The sequence below is a fragment of the Dermochelys coriacea genome, chromosome 6 (assembly GCF_009764565.3).
Source record: "Dermochelys coriacea isolate rDerCor1 chromosome 6, rDerCor1.pri.v4, whole genome shotgun sequence".
Classification (NCBI taxonomy): domain Eukaryota; kingdom Metazoa; phylum Chordata; order Testudines; family Dermochelyidae; genus Dermochelys; species Dermochelys coriacea.
The window spans coordinates 17,997,884-18,011,334 of NC_050073.1; the positions used below are offsets into that span (position 1 = coordinate 17,997,884).

The following is a 13,451-nucleotide window of genomic DNA, read 5'->3' on the forward strand; positions in this document are numbered from 1 at the left end:
TATCAAGACATATTAACTTCCAGATATGCCTATCAGAATTGCAAACAACAGCCATCCGACTTCGAATTAAAGGAAAATTGTACATACACTGTGTACAGACTCCACTGTATATGGTATTTTTTTTATATTTTAAGTTTGATCTCACTTGATTTCCAACAGTTAGAGAAAAGAAGACACGTTGGCAGGGACTCTAGACTGCCCTAGAGCTGGTGATTCTCCAAACTACAGTCTTACATTGACAAGGCTAGAGTTTGTAGACCAGGGTCCATGGTGGATTAGATTATGCGCAATTGAATGGGAAACAGTAGTGTCCCATGAGAAACAGAAGCTAATCTTTAAGGCAGGAAGGGAGTGGGTCTAGAGTTCTAGTCATCAGAACCCTGAAGCACATGTACTGGTAGATGGGTGTACAAGTAGCACAAACAGCCACGGGTTTATTCCTATCAATGCAGCAACCAGGGTGTGTCTGTCTTTCTCTTTGGATGGGTTGTTGCATTAGGGAGGGAAGTCAGGGAATGGTGAGTTTCTCAGCCTGATATACAGGTGCTATATCTAGCCCATAAATAATATGCAGTCCTGCTATATAAATAACCTTTACTTTTGTTCTAACTGCTCTTGTTAAAAAGTTGGCTGTGAGCGTGATGTCCTCAAGAGAGGCTGAGATCTCCAGATATGTAAGGTATATGGGCTGATCAGTCAAGTCCCTCTTCCTTGTTCGTTGAAACTCATGACCAGAAATACAGGAAGTTCAGTTAAGGTACTTAGCCTACAATAAGTGGAATGAAGTTTGGAGCTTAATTTAAGTTCCCCAAAGAAAAATAAAATAAATAAACCAACAGCAAAACCCCATAATCTAGTTCACATGAGCCCAGCAGATGTTTGGCACTGTTCAGTATGGCGGACATTCAGTCTGTGCTTATCATAGACCCAGGACTATATGCATCAGTGCCAATTCTTCTATTTGCCTTCATCTCAGAGAAACTAATCTTGTCAAGAAAAGGAAAATGGGAGGGGGGAAATGTATCATTCTAACACATGCCGGAGAGTGGTGGTGTGCTTGATGTTTGTTAGCATGGGTAGGGCTGGAAGAGTGCCTTATACTTTACAGACTGCCTATTACAGATAGGAATTTCAATCTGTCTTATTTTATTTTTTTACATATGTATGAATTGTAGGGCTGTTTTCCTCTGCACACCAGAATCAGGACTGTTTTGCTTCAGAGCCTCTCTCCTTTGTGGGGGGTAACATCAACAATTTGTTAACCACCCAACCATGACTTCTATTTTATCTCGAACAAAGGAGAGAAGGGGAACATTTTGACTCAGAATCCGCCTATAAGACAATCTATCCTGCCACTTTAAAATGGTAATGAGAATGTGTGCATTGGCTCTGGAAGTTGGTTTTTATTTATGTCTTCCTGACAAATGAAAGAGTTTGAGTACTGACTATGGAGTAACATTGTGCCGATATTCACTGACTGACTGACAGCTTTGTTACTCTGCACAATATTTAACTGACCTGCTGAGGTAGGTGGGGTAAATGATAAATCCCTTTATCCTACCACCAGGAATAGACGTGGGAGAGCATGTGTGCAACAGATTTGAATGGGTTCCTGTGGCTGGGGAGGGGAAATCCATCTATCTTTGGGCTGATTCTAGCTTGAAAATAAGGAAAAATGTGGAATGTCAATAATGGTCTGGGCAAACCTTGGGATAGCAGAGAGCCCCAAAAGGATAGGGTGACAAGAAAGAAAAACATACTGGTCATGTTGAGTGCTAAGGCACCAAGATGACATTTGAGAGGGAAGGTTTAGTTATAAAAACAAACGTTCAATGGCGAATTAATATTCTGCTACTTTCAATGGAGATTGGAATGGCTGAGTACTGCAGAACTCATGGGTAGAATTTTCATACGCTTTCATCATTCACCTAACTATGCTCCCATTGAAGTCAAAAGTAAAACTTCATTGACTTGTGGGAGCAGAGTTGTACCAATGGCAAGTGCTTTTGAAAATTCTACTCCATACAAATATTGGTTTATGCCATCTCATAAAAAGGTGGGTGGGCTATACCAGGAATCAGAGTTGGACTAGACGGACCAATTGTACATTCCTCCTATCATGGCTGTGGATATGGGGGAGACTCTGAGTGAATAGGAACAAGTGTAGGACTCTTACATAAAACCAAAAATATACATATATATTTTTGCCCTGAATGCAGGGGACTGGATTAGATGACCCATTGAGGTCCCCCTTCCAGTCCTATACTTCTATGAATCTATGAAATATTTCATCATCATATCCATTTTTTTAATGATTTCCAGGTGAAAAAAGCTCCATTCCCTCATGTTGAACAAAAAGGTTTGACTCTCCAGAAAATGTAACTCTTCACTTCAGTATTGCTGGGGCTGCTGTCAGAGCTAAATGCAGGAGCGAGCTTATGAATATAGTATGTACTGTGTGGGAACTATCCCCATGCCCCTTTTTGGCTTTTCTGCTAATTGCCTAGCCCAGGGAGAGCAGCTAACGAATCAGAACTTCTGAGGGGCAGTGAGGCTGCAGGGGTGGACAGTTTGAGGGCAAGCCTCCATTGCCTATAAGGAGGAGTCTGGTATTAGACAAGCAGGTGAGGTCCACTAATGTATATGTAAATTAGGTGCAGGCCTTGGTCTCCTGGGATGTTACCTATGAAGTCTTCTGTGCCCCAAAGTTTGGAGTCTCTTGTGTTGTGTTAGAAGTACTAAGGCCAAGTTGATCTGAACTACCTAGTTACCCTGTGTCAGGGCCCTTCATGTTTGTATTGCATCAGTGCTCCAACACCACATCGGTAAACCTCACACTTAAGTGGGTGCTGTTCTTGAGGCTGCCAAGTGAGCCTGCCTGCAGTGATTTGAATGCTTGATTAAAACTTGATTTGATGCCGATATTTGATCTGAATATTCAGATAAGAATCTGAAGGGTCCTGATGGGCTGACACAAGGGATGATGTGGCAAAAGGGAGAGGGAAGTGCCGGGGTCGGGGAAGGCAGCCATTACATTGCCAGTCTCTCTGCAGCCGCTTGGAATTGCAGCTTAAATTTAGTATCATTTCAAAGCTCAGAATAATCTTGTGCACGACTCTGAGCTTGAGCTCCATTTCCCGTGCAGTTGTGAATAATATTGCTTTTTAAAGAGATGTCAGCATATCTGAGGAAATGGAAAGTGAGTTGTACAGAAAGTGCAGAGCTGGAGATGGCCAGGGCTGTGGTAATGTACAAATGTACAGAACAGGAAAAATGTTCTTTTAAAAAATATGATTATCTTTCAAATTTTGACTTTGAGAAATGTTTTAAAGTTCCTGCCTTCATGGCACAATTTCTTGGCTGTGTCTTTCCTATCAGGCTGACTTGTTCTACCAATGGTTTTTCCACTCTCTTTTTCTTGCTTTCTTGTTTTATGAGTGTAGAAAATGTTTTCTTTTAAAATTAAAGGCACGCTGTTGGAATCAAATCATACATTTATTAAAACACCCCAAAAGCTCTTCCATTCTTGTTACTAATTACACATCACATTGATAAATTGCAAGGGATTTTTTTTTAAAATATAATATTTCTCGTATCCTTTGGATGACAACCTTGGGTCTAATCGTTGCTCACATTAATGCCTCCTTTATGATTCTCTTCTAACATAAAGGGCCTTTAAGAGGGCGGAAACAGCCCTTTGACAATACCCCCTGCAGACGTTGGTTTTAATTTTGTTTCTAGCCATTTTCACTTTCTAGCTCCCTTGTACTAGTGCAGTGTTGGGGCTGCCTCCATCAGAGCAGGAATGTATAGATCCCAATGAAAAACCATTTCCATTGGAAATAAAAAAAATAGTCATGCAAATATTGATCTTGGTCATAACCTTCGCAAAGTTTTGCACTTGCAAAAGCGTGTGTGTTCCTCTTGAACGGATCTGACAAAGCCCCTTTAGAATGGGTATTTCTACATGGATAACAAAAAATAGAATCCTCAGACCCCCAGATGAAACAAACTGGAGTAAGGGAGGCTGGGAAGTGCATTGGTGAGGAGGGCTTACCAGGGAAATAAGGAAAAGAAGAGAGGAGTCGGGGACTGAGAGTGGGGCAGAAGGCAGTGGAGCTGGTCGGTGGTGGTGGGGTGAGCCAACAGTATTGGCAGAGAGATGGTCTCAATGAGCTGAAAGGTCTCTTCCACCTCTAGCATCTGTGATTCTGTGCATGCACAGTTGGGGAGAAAGAGATTGCACAGAGCAGCTGGAGAAGAGAGGAAGAGATGGAGTGGCCTGCAGTGTGGAGTGCTGTGGTCAGCCCAGAGGACATGTGCTGAGTATGCTCATCCTCAGTGTGGCACACTGAGAGGCTGAAGAACACATTTCTTGTCCTCCATCTCAACTCTGCGTTTCCCCTCTGGTTTTGCAATCGGGTACCCAGCTCCTGTTTCCTTTATCTGACCAAAACGGGACCCATTCCCACTTCCCTAGCCCTTCCGTGAGCAGGGAGCGTTATACTCCTTGCAGCTGCTAGCTTCATTTTGTGCGTAAAACTGGCTTGGCTATTTCAGCCTGGGCCTCGGTTGCTGATGCCTGCCACCTCCCACTCCAGCATTAGGGGTAGGCTACACAGGCAACTACCTATGGTGCCTAAATTTTAGGGGCAGTTCCCATCTAGCTTGCCCATTCCTCACTAAATTGGGACAACCTAAGGGGAGTCTGCCCTTGTATAGATCCTGCCACCTCTACAATACTAGGTAACAGCAGCCTGATTGTCTTGCACCAACTTTTTCTGGAGCTGAAGAGTGATTGGGAACTGGCAGCCGGAGGAAACAGATGTTGCCAGAAGAACCGTGATGGGGAGGAAGACAGTGATATAAGTTCCTTGTGGCAGAGGCCATCTTTTTGTTTTGTATTTGTGTAGCACCTAGAGCATCAGGGCCCTGGTCCATGACTAGGGCTCCTAGGTGCAACTGAAATACAAATAAAAAATAATAAATAAGGCCCCAGTTGGGACTTACTACTCCAAAGAGCCCATGCTGTTGTGAGAAACCTTTCCTGCTCCTTAGCCTGGCACAGTGCTACAAAAACAAATAGCCAACTGGATGGAAATGTAGCCGGCTCCGAAGTGGACACTGCCTGGCAAGGCGCTGCTTTCCAAAGGGATACGGGAGGAGTGGGCCATTGCATGTGGTGCACCGGTTGTGAGGCATGCGGAATGCTCTGATGATTCGTTATAATGTTGTAGAAAAATCTCAGGCCTTTGGAGCTGATATTAATGAGCAAACAAGTTAGAGACATTACACCTATAAAAGATTTAAACTGTGGGGCTCCTTGCAGTCTTGATGCACCTCAGATCTTTGACTTTTTGAGTTTATGCACCAGTGCACCCTTTGTGAATTAGCTCCTATGCCTCTGATATTCACTCTGCTGTGGCTGAAGTGCAATAAGCTGAGTCCAAATTAGCTGCCTGCAAATGGCTAGTGGAAAGGACTAAAGCGCCAGTGTGGTAACACCATTAGTAGTGAGCCTGGAGCACCATGTCTAAGCCATTGTGCTGTTTGCATCCCAGAGCTTCTGTGAGCTATCCCAGTAACACGCTTAGTCAGGCTTTGCTATGAGTACTCTAAGGGTCAAATCTAACTCAATCAGCCCTGATAATATGCACTGAAATTTCAGCCAGCAGCACCAGGAGTTGCAGTTTCCCTAGGAACTTGGATATGTGGGCAATGTGGCATTGATGCTTGGGGCAGCATGGGAGGGTAGGGGGGTACCATCACATCTCCCAGATCCTTGCCTCATAACAATAAAGCACAAGAGCCAGGACAAAGAGTGCATTGGTGAGCACCCACTGCAGAGATAAGCCAAGAGTCTATTTTCTTAACTCTGGCCATCTCTCTCCCTCCCTCTCTCCCTCCGTTCCTATCATGTAGTGAAGGTGGCAGATGGGCTGCTCTGTAGATGACGCACACTCACCTGTGGGAAAGAGGAGCTCCTGCTCTGAGTCCCTGGTGGAAGCACTGCTGCTGCTGGCAGGCTGGCAGCTCTGTCTCTTGGCAGTGGGCCTCCGAGAGCAGATTACTTTGTCCTTGTTCTTAGTTCCACTTGCCAGGTTCCCTGCTGATTACCAGACTGGTAATGCATGGGGGAGATAACCCTGGTTCACTTGACAGCAATTCACTCTGTCATCAGACAGAAAATACTGGGATGAAATTAACAGAGCCATGAAATCAACTAATTTGATATTGGGTTGAAGGGGACTTTTCCCTCGGCAAAAGAATAAAATACAAAATAAAAATACGGTAGTCATTTCAGCAGGAACTCTCTCTGTCCCCTTCATGCCTGTGCACAAGCTAAAAGCAGGCAGGGCTCCCCAGTCCTCCTGCTTGCCCATCAACTCTGACACAGGGTTCCCATTTCTATTCCTGTTTTTAATCAGGGTTCCTGTCTGTGCTCTGCTCCCCTACCCACCAGCCCCCTCCTCATCAGCCTCCACGGTAGTGAGGGAACTGCTTGTGCTCCCTTTGCTGAGCTTCATTGGGACTCTATGATTGTACCTCTCCCCCTCACCCCAACCCTTGAGCTTGTGAGCAAAACAGATCATGTTACTGTTGCTGGTTGACTGAGGTCCCTTTATGGAAACCTTATGGAGTTCGTGAGGCCGCACATGGAAAAGAGGAACACAGTTGAGTCTTTGCACTCCCTCTTCCCACCTGTTACCCATTTCACTTGAGCCTAATGGTGGCTATGATCGTGCCTCTGAATTATTGCTGATACCAACAGGTAATTTACCAGGAATCTGGTCATAACTAACCTGGACTAGATTTATGTGTTTTATCCCACCTGGGCTCTGTGCCTTAGTGCAAAGTTTTCTTGGGCATCCAAGAAAGATTTACTGCACCCTGTATATGCTGTTGGACTTCAGTGTATGTAGAACCCAAGAAGTGCAAGTGCTGTAATCAGTACTATAACCAAGATGTGATCACATCTCTCTTGCAAGGACAATGTGCATCATTTATCTCTACCTTCCTATGGCAAATAGTGCATGCTGCAGGTTTGTGGCCATTGCCTTTACAAAACACTGCCTGATAAATGCTTTCCCCCCAACAACCTCTCCCCACCCTGTGAACACAGCATGTGAGAGACATGCTGGCATTTTTTCAAAGGGTTTGTACAATATGTAGTAATGAACTGTTCCGATCTTGCTGGGTAAATTACCTGGTACAGTGACCATGTAAGGGCATGGAACTTAACTAGGATAGCAACACACCAGGGGTTTACTGCATCATAAGTATAGAAAGAGCCACATTTCTTTTTTTTTTCTCTGATTTGGATGAGATTCCAAGATAAACATTTTCTCTGGACTTTTGATTTAAGATACCATTTTTCCAACACTACATTCCTGAAGGAGTTAGCCTTCTCCCCTACCCTCTACCCTACTCAAAGAAGCCACCTTCCAACCCCCACCCAACATACTATATGAGATTTTTCATCTGGTATATCAATGCTGGCTACTTGAACATGACATATACTTGTTCAGTGACAGCTTACTGGCCAGAGTAGCGTTTAGTGAGTTCTTGTTAGAGACCTTTTCTCAGCCAACACTGACAGTGCCTGTGTGTGTATCTGTCCAACTCAGGACTTGATTCACTAGGCATTTGATCAGAGTAGAAAGGAACAAATGAAGGACATGGCATAAGGGGAGAAATGCAAAATGGTTGTGATGGCGGCATTGGGTGTGATAGGCAACAGCAGAATTCCAGAAAGAGAGATGTTTATAACACAGAATCATAGAAATATAGGACTGGAAGACACCTCAGTAGATCATTTAGTCCAGTCCCCTGCACGGAGGCAGGACTAAGTATTATCTGGACCATCCCTGACAGGTGTTTGTTAAACGGCTCTTAAAAACCTCGAATGACAGAGATTCCACAATCTCCCTAGGTAATTTGTTCCAGTGCTTAACTACCCTGACAAGAAGTTTTTCCTAATGTAAAATCTAAATCTCCTTTGCTGCAATTTAAGCCCATTACTTCTTGTCTTGTCCTCAGTGGATAATGAGAACAATTTATCACCCTTTTCTTTATAACAAACTTTTACATATTTGAAGACTATTATCAGCTCTCCCCCCCATCTTTTCTGCAGACTAAACAGAATCTTTTTTTCAATCTTTCCTTGTAGGCCATGTTTTCTAGATCTTTAATAATTTTTGTTGCTCTCCTCTGAACTTTATCCAATTTATCCACATCTTTCTGAAATATGTTGCCCAGAATTAGACACAATGCACCAGTTGAGGTCTTATCAGTGCTCAGTAGAGTGGAAGAATTACTTCTCGTGTCTTGCTTACAACACTTGCACTAATACATCCCATAATGATATTGGCTTTTTTTGCAGCAGTATTACATTGTTGACTTATATTTAGTTTGTGATTCACTGTAACTCCCAGATCCTTTTCTGCAGTATTCCTTCCTAGGCAGACATTTCACATTTTGTTTTTGTACAACTGATTATTCCTTCCTAAGTATGTAGTACTTTGCATTTGTGCTTATTGAATTTCATCCTGTTTATTTCAGACCAGTTCTCCAGTTTAAGATCATTTTGAGTTCTAATTCTGACCTCTAATTCTGTCTAATTCTGCAATCCTTTCCAATGTGGTATCATATAAGTGTACTCTCTATGGCTTATGCCATTATACATATGATTTGTGAAGATATTGAATAGAACCGGACCCAGGACAGATCCCTGCTGGACCCCACTTGATGTGCTTTTCCAGCTTGACTGGGAACCATCGATAACTACTCTCTAAGTATATTTTTCCAACCAGTTGAGCACCCCTTATTGTAGGTTCGTCTAGGCTATATTTCCCTAATTTGCTTATAAGGTCATGTGAGACCAATTCAAAAGCCTTACTAAAATTGAGATACATCACATCTACTACTTCTCCCCATCCACAAGGCTTGTTACCTTGTCAAAGAAGGATATCAGAGTGGACTGACATGGTTTGACAGCCCAGCTGCTGGCTGCATTATTCCACAAGTCCAAGCCTGGGTGGAAATCTCACAGTGCACTTACCACCCTCATTGCTGCTGAACTTTAAAAAGACAGCATGATCACAGTCACTTTATTTATATACGCATACCATGCATTGAGAGTTGATGAAGTTGCAAATACAGTGTGGGTGTATTAAAACAGATTTTGCCCTTCTAGTTCTCCATGCTTTAACAGATTGATAGTGGGGTTTATTTTGTTGTTGGGTTATTTTTTAATCATTTGTTGCTGGGTAATTGAGATTCCCTGGTGCTATTAGCAGCAGCAGGATCTTTATACACAGTGGTTCTGGGACTTTCACTCCAAATGCCATCCAGGGGCTAATCTACACTGATAATTTACATTGGCATATTTGTGCCTCTATGGGGTGCAAATTCTACCTCCTCTCAGGGACATAGACTAGCTATGCTGAAGCACTGCAGCTGCGCCCCTGTAGCATTTTAAATGTAGACATACCCTAGGATACATTAGCCCACATCTGCCTACCACATAGCTAGGATTACACGTGATAGAAATTCCCCTGGGCAACAGAATTCCTTTCAGCCAGTAACTTGCTGTTTTGGCTCAAAACCAATGTAACAAACCAGCATGATTCCACTCTTGGGACATTGGCTATAATTGGCTCTCTTTAATATATAGTCATAACTGTGAGCTCACAGTGAGCTTGGCCAATATCTACAGAATGCTATTTTATTCCATTACAGTGCGTACTTATATATCGTATACACTGACCATATGATTAATTCCTGTCAGAGAAATCCCAGGGCATGGGAGTGCTTAGGCTTGGGAAATTGGATATTCTCACCTTTGTCAGAAATGGTTTGTTTTCCCTCAAGTGTTTTACCAGTTCCTTGCAGCTACTGTTGATTTGCTATCTCCACCAACCTATTTACTGAAGGGTGACATAGACCTGTTGCTTTGACCATGACCTTAATTTATTTGTGCATCTGAAAAGAAATGCTATGTCAGAGGTAATGGATAGGTTTAGGGAGCTGCTAATGAGATATGGAGCCTGTCACTTCAGCTGGTTTGACTCTAGCACGGATCAGCAGGGGCTGAAAGGTTTAACATCAGATGACTTTTCAGAAGAGTGTGTAAAGGTAGTCCCATCACAGTAAGGTTAGGGCATGTTAGGAGATGTGGGGTTTTTTTTTGAACAACCTTATTTAAAGTTAAATGTCCTACTTCAGGTAATACAACAGCAAAGGAAGAATATGTACAGGTACACACAGCTCAGTGTTTTCCTCTTAACAGTCAGGGCATTGTCTTCTTTGCTTCCTCTGGAGTGATTTTCTGAGAGTAAAGTTCTGTAAAGAGAGCAGCCAGCCAGTACTGAGATTCCCCTGGAGCTTGTGTGTCAAGCCAGGCCATGACTTCCTTCAGCAGGTGTTCCAGCATGTGCTTGGCACATTCCATCTCCCGCTTTAAACTGGACTTGATCTCGCTGACGGACATACCCCTTTTTCTCAGCCAGCTGCAAAACCACTGTGTGATCCATGTTCAGTTCAGCTGGTACAGACTGGATCAGATATGTCCCTCCAACAGGAATAATCCTAAAGCCACTGCCCAGAACTTTCAGCTTCTTGATAGCTCGGATGAAATCGTCCTGACTGACATTCTGGGCAAACTTCCCTCTTCTCTTTAGCACTTGCTGATGAAGTTCCTCCAGGGTTATGAGACCTCCATTTCTGTGTTTCAGAGCCAGACAAACTTCAATAATCTGAACACCCAGCTCATAGTAGAAGTCTTAGCAGGTAGGGAACTTTCACTGCAATTGCCTTTACTGTATCTATTCTGTGTATAAACATAGAAACCAGTAGGTCCTTATCTGTCTCATGCATTTGCAGTACTGCTCTGAGCCACGTTAGATGACATGGTGGTTAATCACTAGTAGCTGGTCTATGTTAATTTTCCCACTGTTGCTACTGCTGGTAGAGCTTCACTAGTGACTCTGCAATGTTGAAATTGTGATAAATATACTAGTCAAGGACTTGGGCTGTCAATCTGGCACTTTTCAACAGTAATACGTTCAAATTAAATGTTTACAAATGTTGACTTTTTTTTAAAGTATCTGAGATACAGAAAACAGTGGGGAAATGGATTGAAATTCCAGAGGCTGCAGTATCATTGAATTGAGCAAAGGAACACAACGGTGGGACTTTGACTGACTGCTCCTTGTCTACACCACCTAAACTCCATCTGCTGCTCATACACCAGTTATGCCAAAGAAGGGTTTCCCCTTGGCACCAGTTTCCTTGGAACCTAGAAAAGAATGGTCACAGTCTTTGCATGATGACATCGAACCAGTTAAGATTCATCACCGGTAGTTATGAATGGTAAAACAAAAGAAAAAAAAAAGAAAAAAAGTGTGGCAATCGGTTGATGCTCTGAAGCATGGGATTTGCTCACCTGCCGGGGTCAGAATACGTACAGCATATACTTGGACATTTGCATTATGGTTTTCTTTCCACTTTCCTTGAAGCAACAGGTAGTTACCAGGCTCCTATGTAGACATGAAACTTGAGGGATCAGTGGTCTGATCTAGTATGGCAAATCCTACCCACCCAGAGTTAGACAGAGACACCACCGCCGTTGGTAACTGACATTTTGCCTCGCTTGGGCTCCTCTCCATTCAGGATTGTGAGATCAAGCTCCAGGTACTTATGCACCTAATTAAATATTGCCCTTTGTGTTCCAAATTGGGGTTTCAGTTAAAGCACATAGTCTAAATGTCTGGTGTTTATCCACCATAATCCCTTTGCCCTTTTCTCTGTTTTCATTCCACTTGTTATTTTGGCCATCAGACTTCTACAGCATCTGCCACTCTGTTTCTTCTCATTGATGCTGTTACCAAGCAGATGCTATACTTCCCAGGAATGTGAAAGTATCACCTCTCAGAAGTGCCTATCCAGGGGTATGTCTTTCTGTCGTAGTATTGGAAGGCCCCTCCCAGATGCCACATACTATCCAAGATGTCTCTTCATGGTGATTACTCTGGGGGGCAGGACATGCTGCACATGTTGCACTGATTTTACAGTAAAAAGTGGTTCTAAAATGTACCAAACTGTATAATGCTTTGGAGCATGCAGATATACATACAAACACTCATACTCCTAGACCTCCATTTTGCTTCCTTGTAATGGAAAAAGCTTGTGCACTAATGGTAAAATAAGAAAATTCCTACCATGAGCAGGGTGGTGATTGGTGCATTTCCCCACCCTGGCAAATTCTCTTCCTTTCCAAATGCTAAAACTCAGAAACGTCACTGTGCTCCCTCCCTATTGGCTTACACTCTGCCCTGTATTTGAACATAGGTATGCAGAACTGGCTTCCTGCCTACTTCAGTTGCTGTTATAAGCATTTGTTTTAAAAGTCATACATTTCCCCCCGACTCAGATTGTTATTTCTTTAATCAGGGATAATGCTGCAGATGCAAATGCTGTGAATGACGCAACCTGTTTTAAAGTCACTTTTCTGACTAGAGGATCAACTCCCACGTCAATCAAAAGATAAGCTGATTGTGTCAGTAAAACTCCTTGCTTTTAACAGTGACCCCATCTGTGTGTGGTGGATATCTATTATTCTCTTCTCCATCAAAGCATAGGGGATTTTTGTAAGTAGTTTCTGCTGGCATCATGGAAGTTGCTTATATAAATCCCCCATGCATTAATGGGACAATAGAATTAAATGACAGAAAAAGCATTTTCTGTGCCTTATGGACTGGTGGAGGCTCGGCGGTGATACTTTGTAGAGTTAGGAATTGGGGGGGGGGGTTTACTCCTGGAGAAAAATGCTGTTATAGGATGAGGCATTAGAATAATATATCCAGATGGAAAAACCAAGAGGACAGAATAATGTTCTCCACGCCTCACCACCTGCCCAGCTATTGTACTAAGTCACTGCCTCATGTAGGTGACAGACCCATTGGCATGTGTCCTGGATTGCTTTGGAGGCAGGGAACACACCAGCTGTAGCTTCTGATGTACGCTCAAGGGATTGCCCTGTCAATTTACACGGCCCCAAGCTGCTGGAGGGCTGGGCTGAGCAATGAGTTTCCTTCCCCTCTGATCCTGCTGTTGGAGGGGCAGATTAGATCCCTGTGTAGTCACTTATGCTTAAGACCAGATCCATGTGTAGACAAATCATGTTTATCTTTCATGGGGGGGGTGGAAGGTGTGGAGAAGGAGCTTTGTTAACTTGAAATGGTGTGAAAGAAGATGTTATAGCAGAAGTGTTAAATGGAACTGTAGGATGGGGCATGTTGTAGGACAGGGCAAACTTTTTGGCCTGAGGGCCGCATCTGAGTATGGAAATTATATGGCAGGCCATGAATGCTCACGAAATTAACAATTCAGAGATATTAAAAAAACTCTATTTAATAAAGATACATTTTAGTGGAAATAAATATAAAACC

The 13,451-nt window shown here is 43.1% G+C and overlaps 2 protein-coding genes across 3 annotated transcripts in view; one reads left to right on the forward strand and one right to left on the reverse strand.

Moving 5' to 3' along the window:
• TSPAN4 (tetraspanin 4) overlaps positions 1-13,451 on the forward strand; it is a 711,838-nt gene that overhangs the window by 330,208 nt on the left and 368,179 nt on the right. The gene's annotated exons all lie outside the window — the stretch shown is intronic.
• Positions 10,193-13,451, reverse strand: part of LOC119857770 (vacuolar-sorting protein SNF8-like) — a 3,696-nt gene continuing 437 nt past the window's right edge. The window contains 3 exon segments of the mRNA XM_038407144.2: positions 10,193-10,487; positions 10,489-10,783; positions 11,447-11,540. Coding sequence (XP_038263072.1) covers positions 10,292-10,487; positions 10,489-10,783; positions 11,447-11,540 — 585 coding nt within the window. The 3' untranslated portion in view covers positions 10,193-10,291.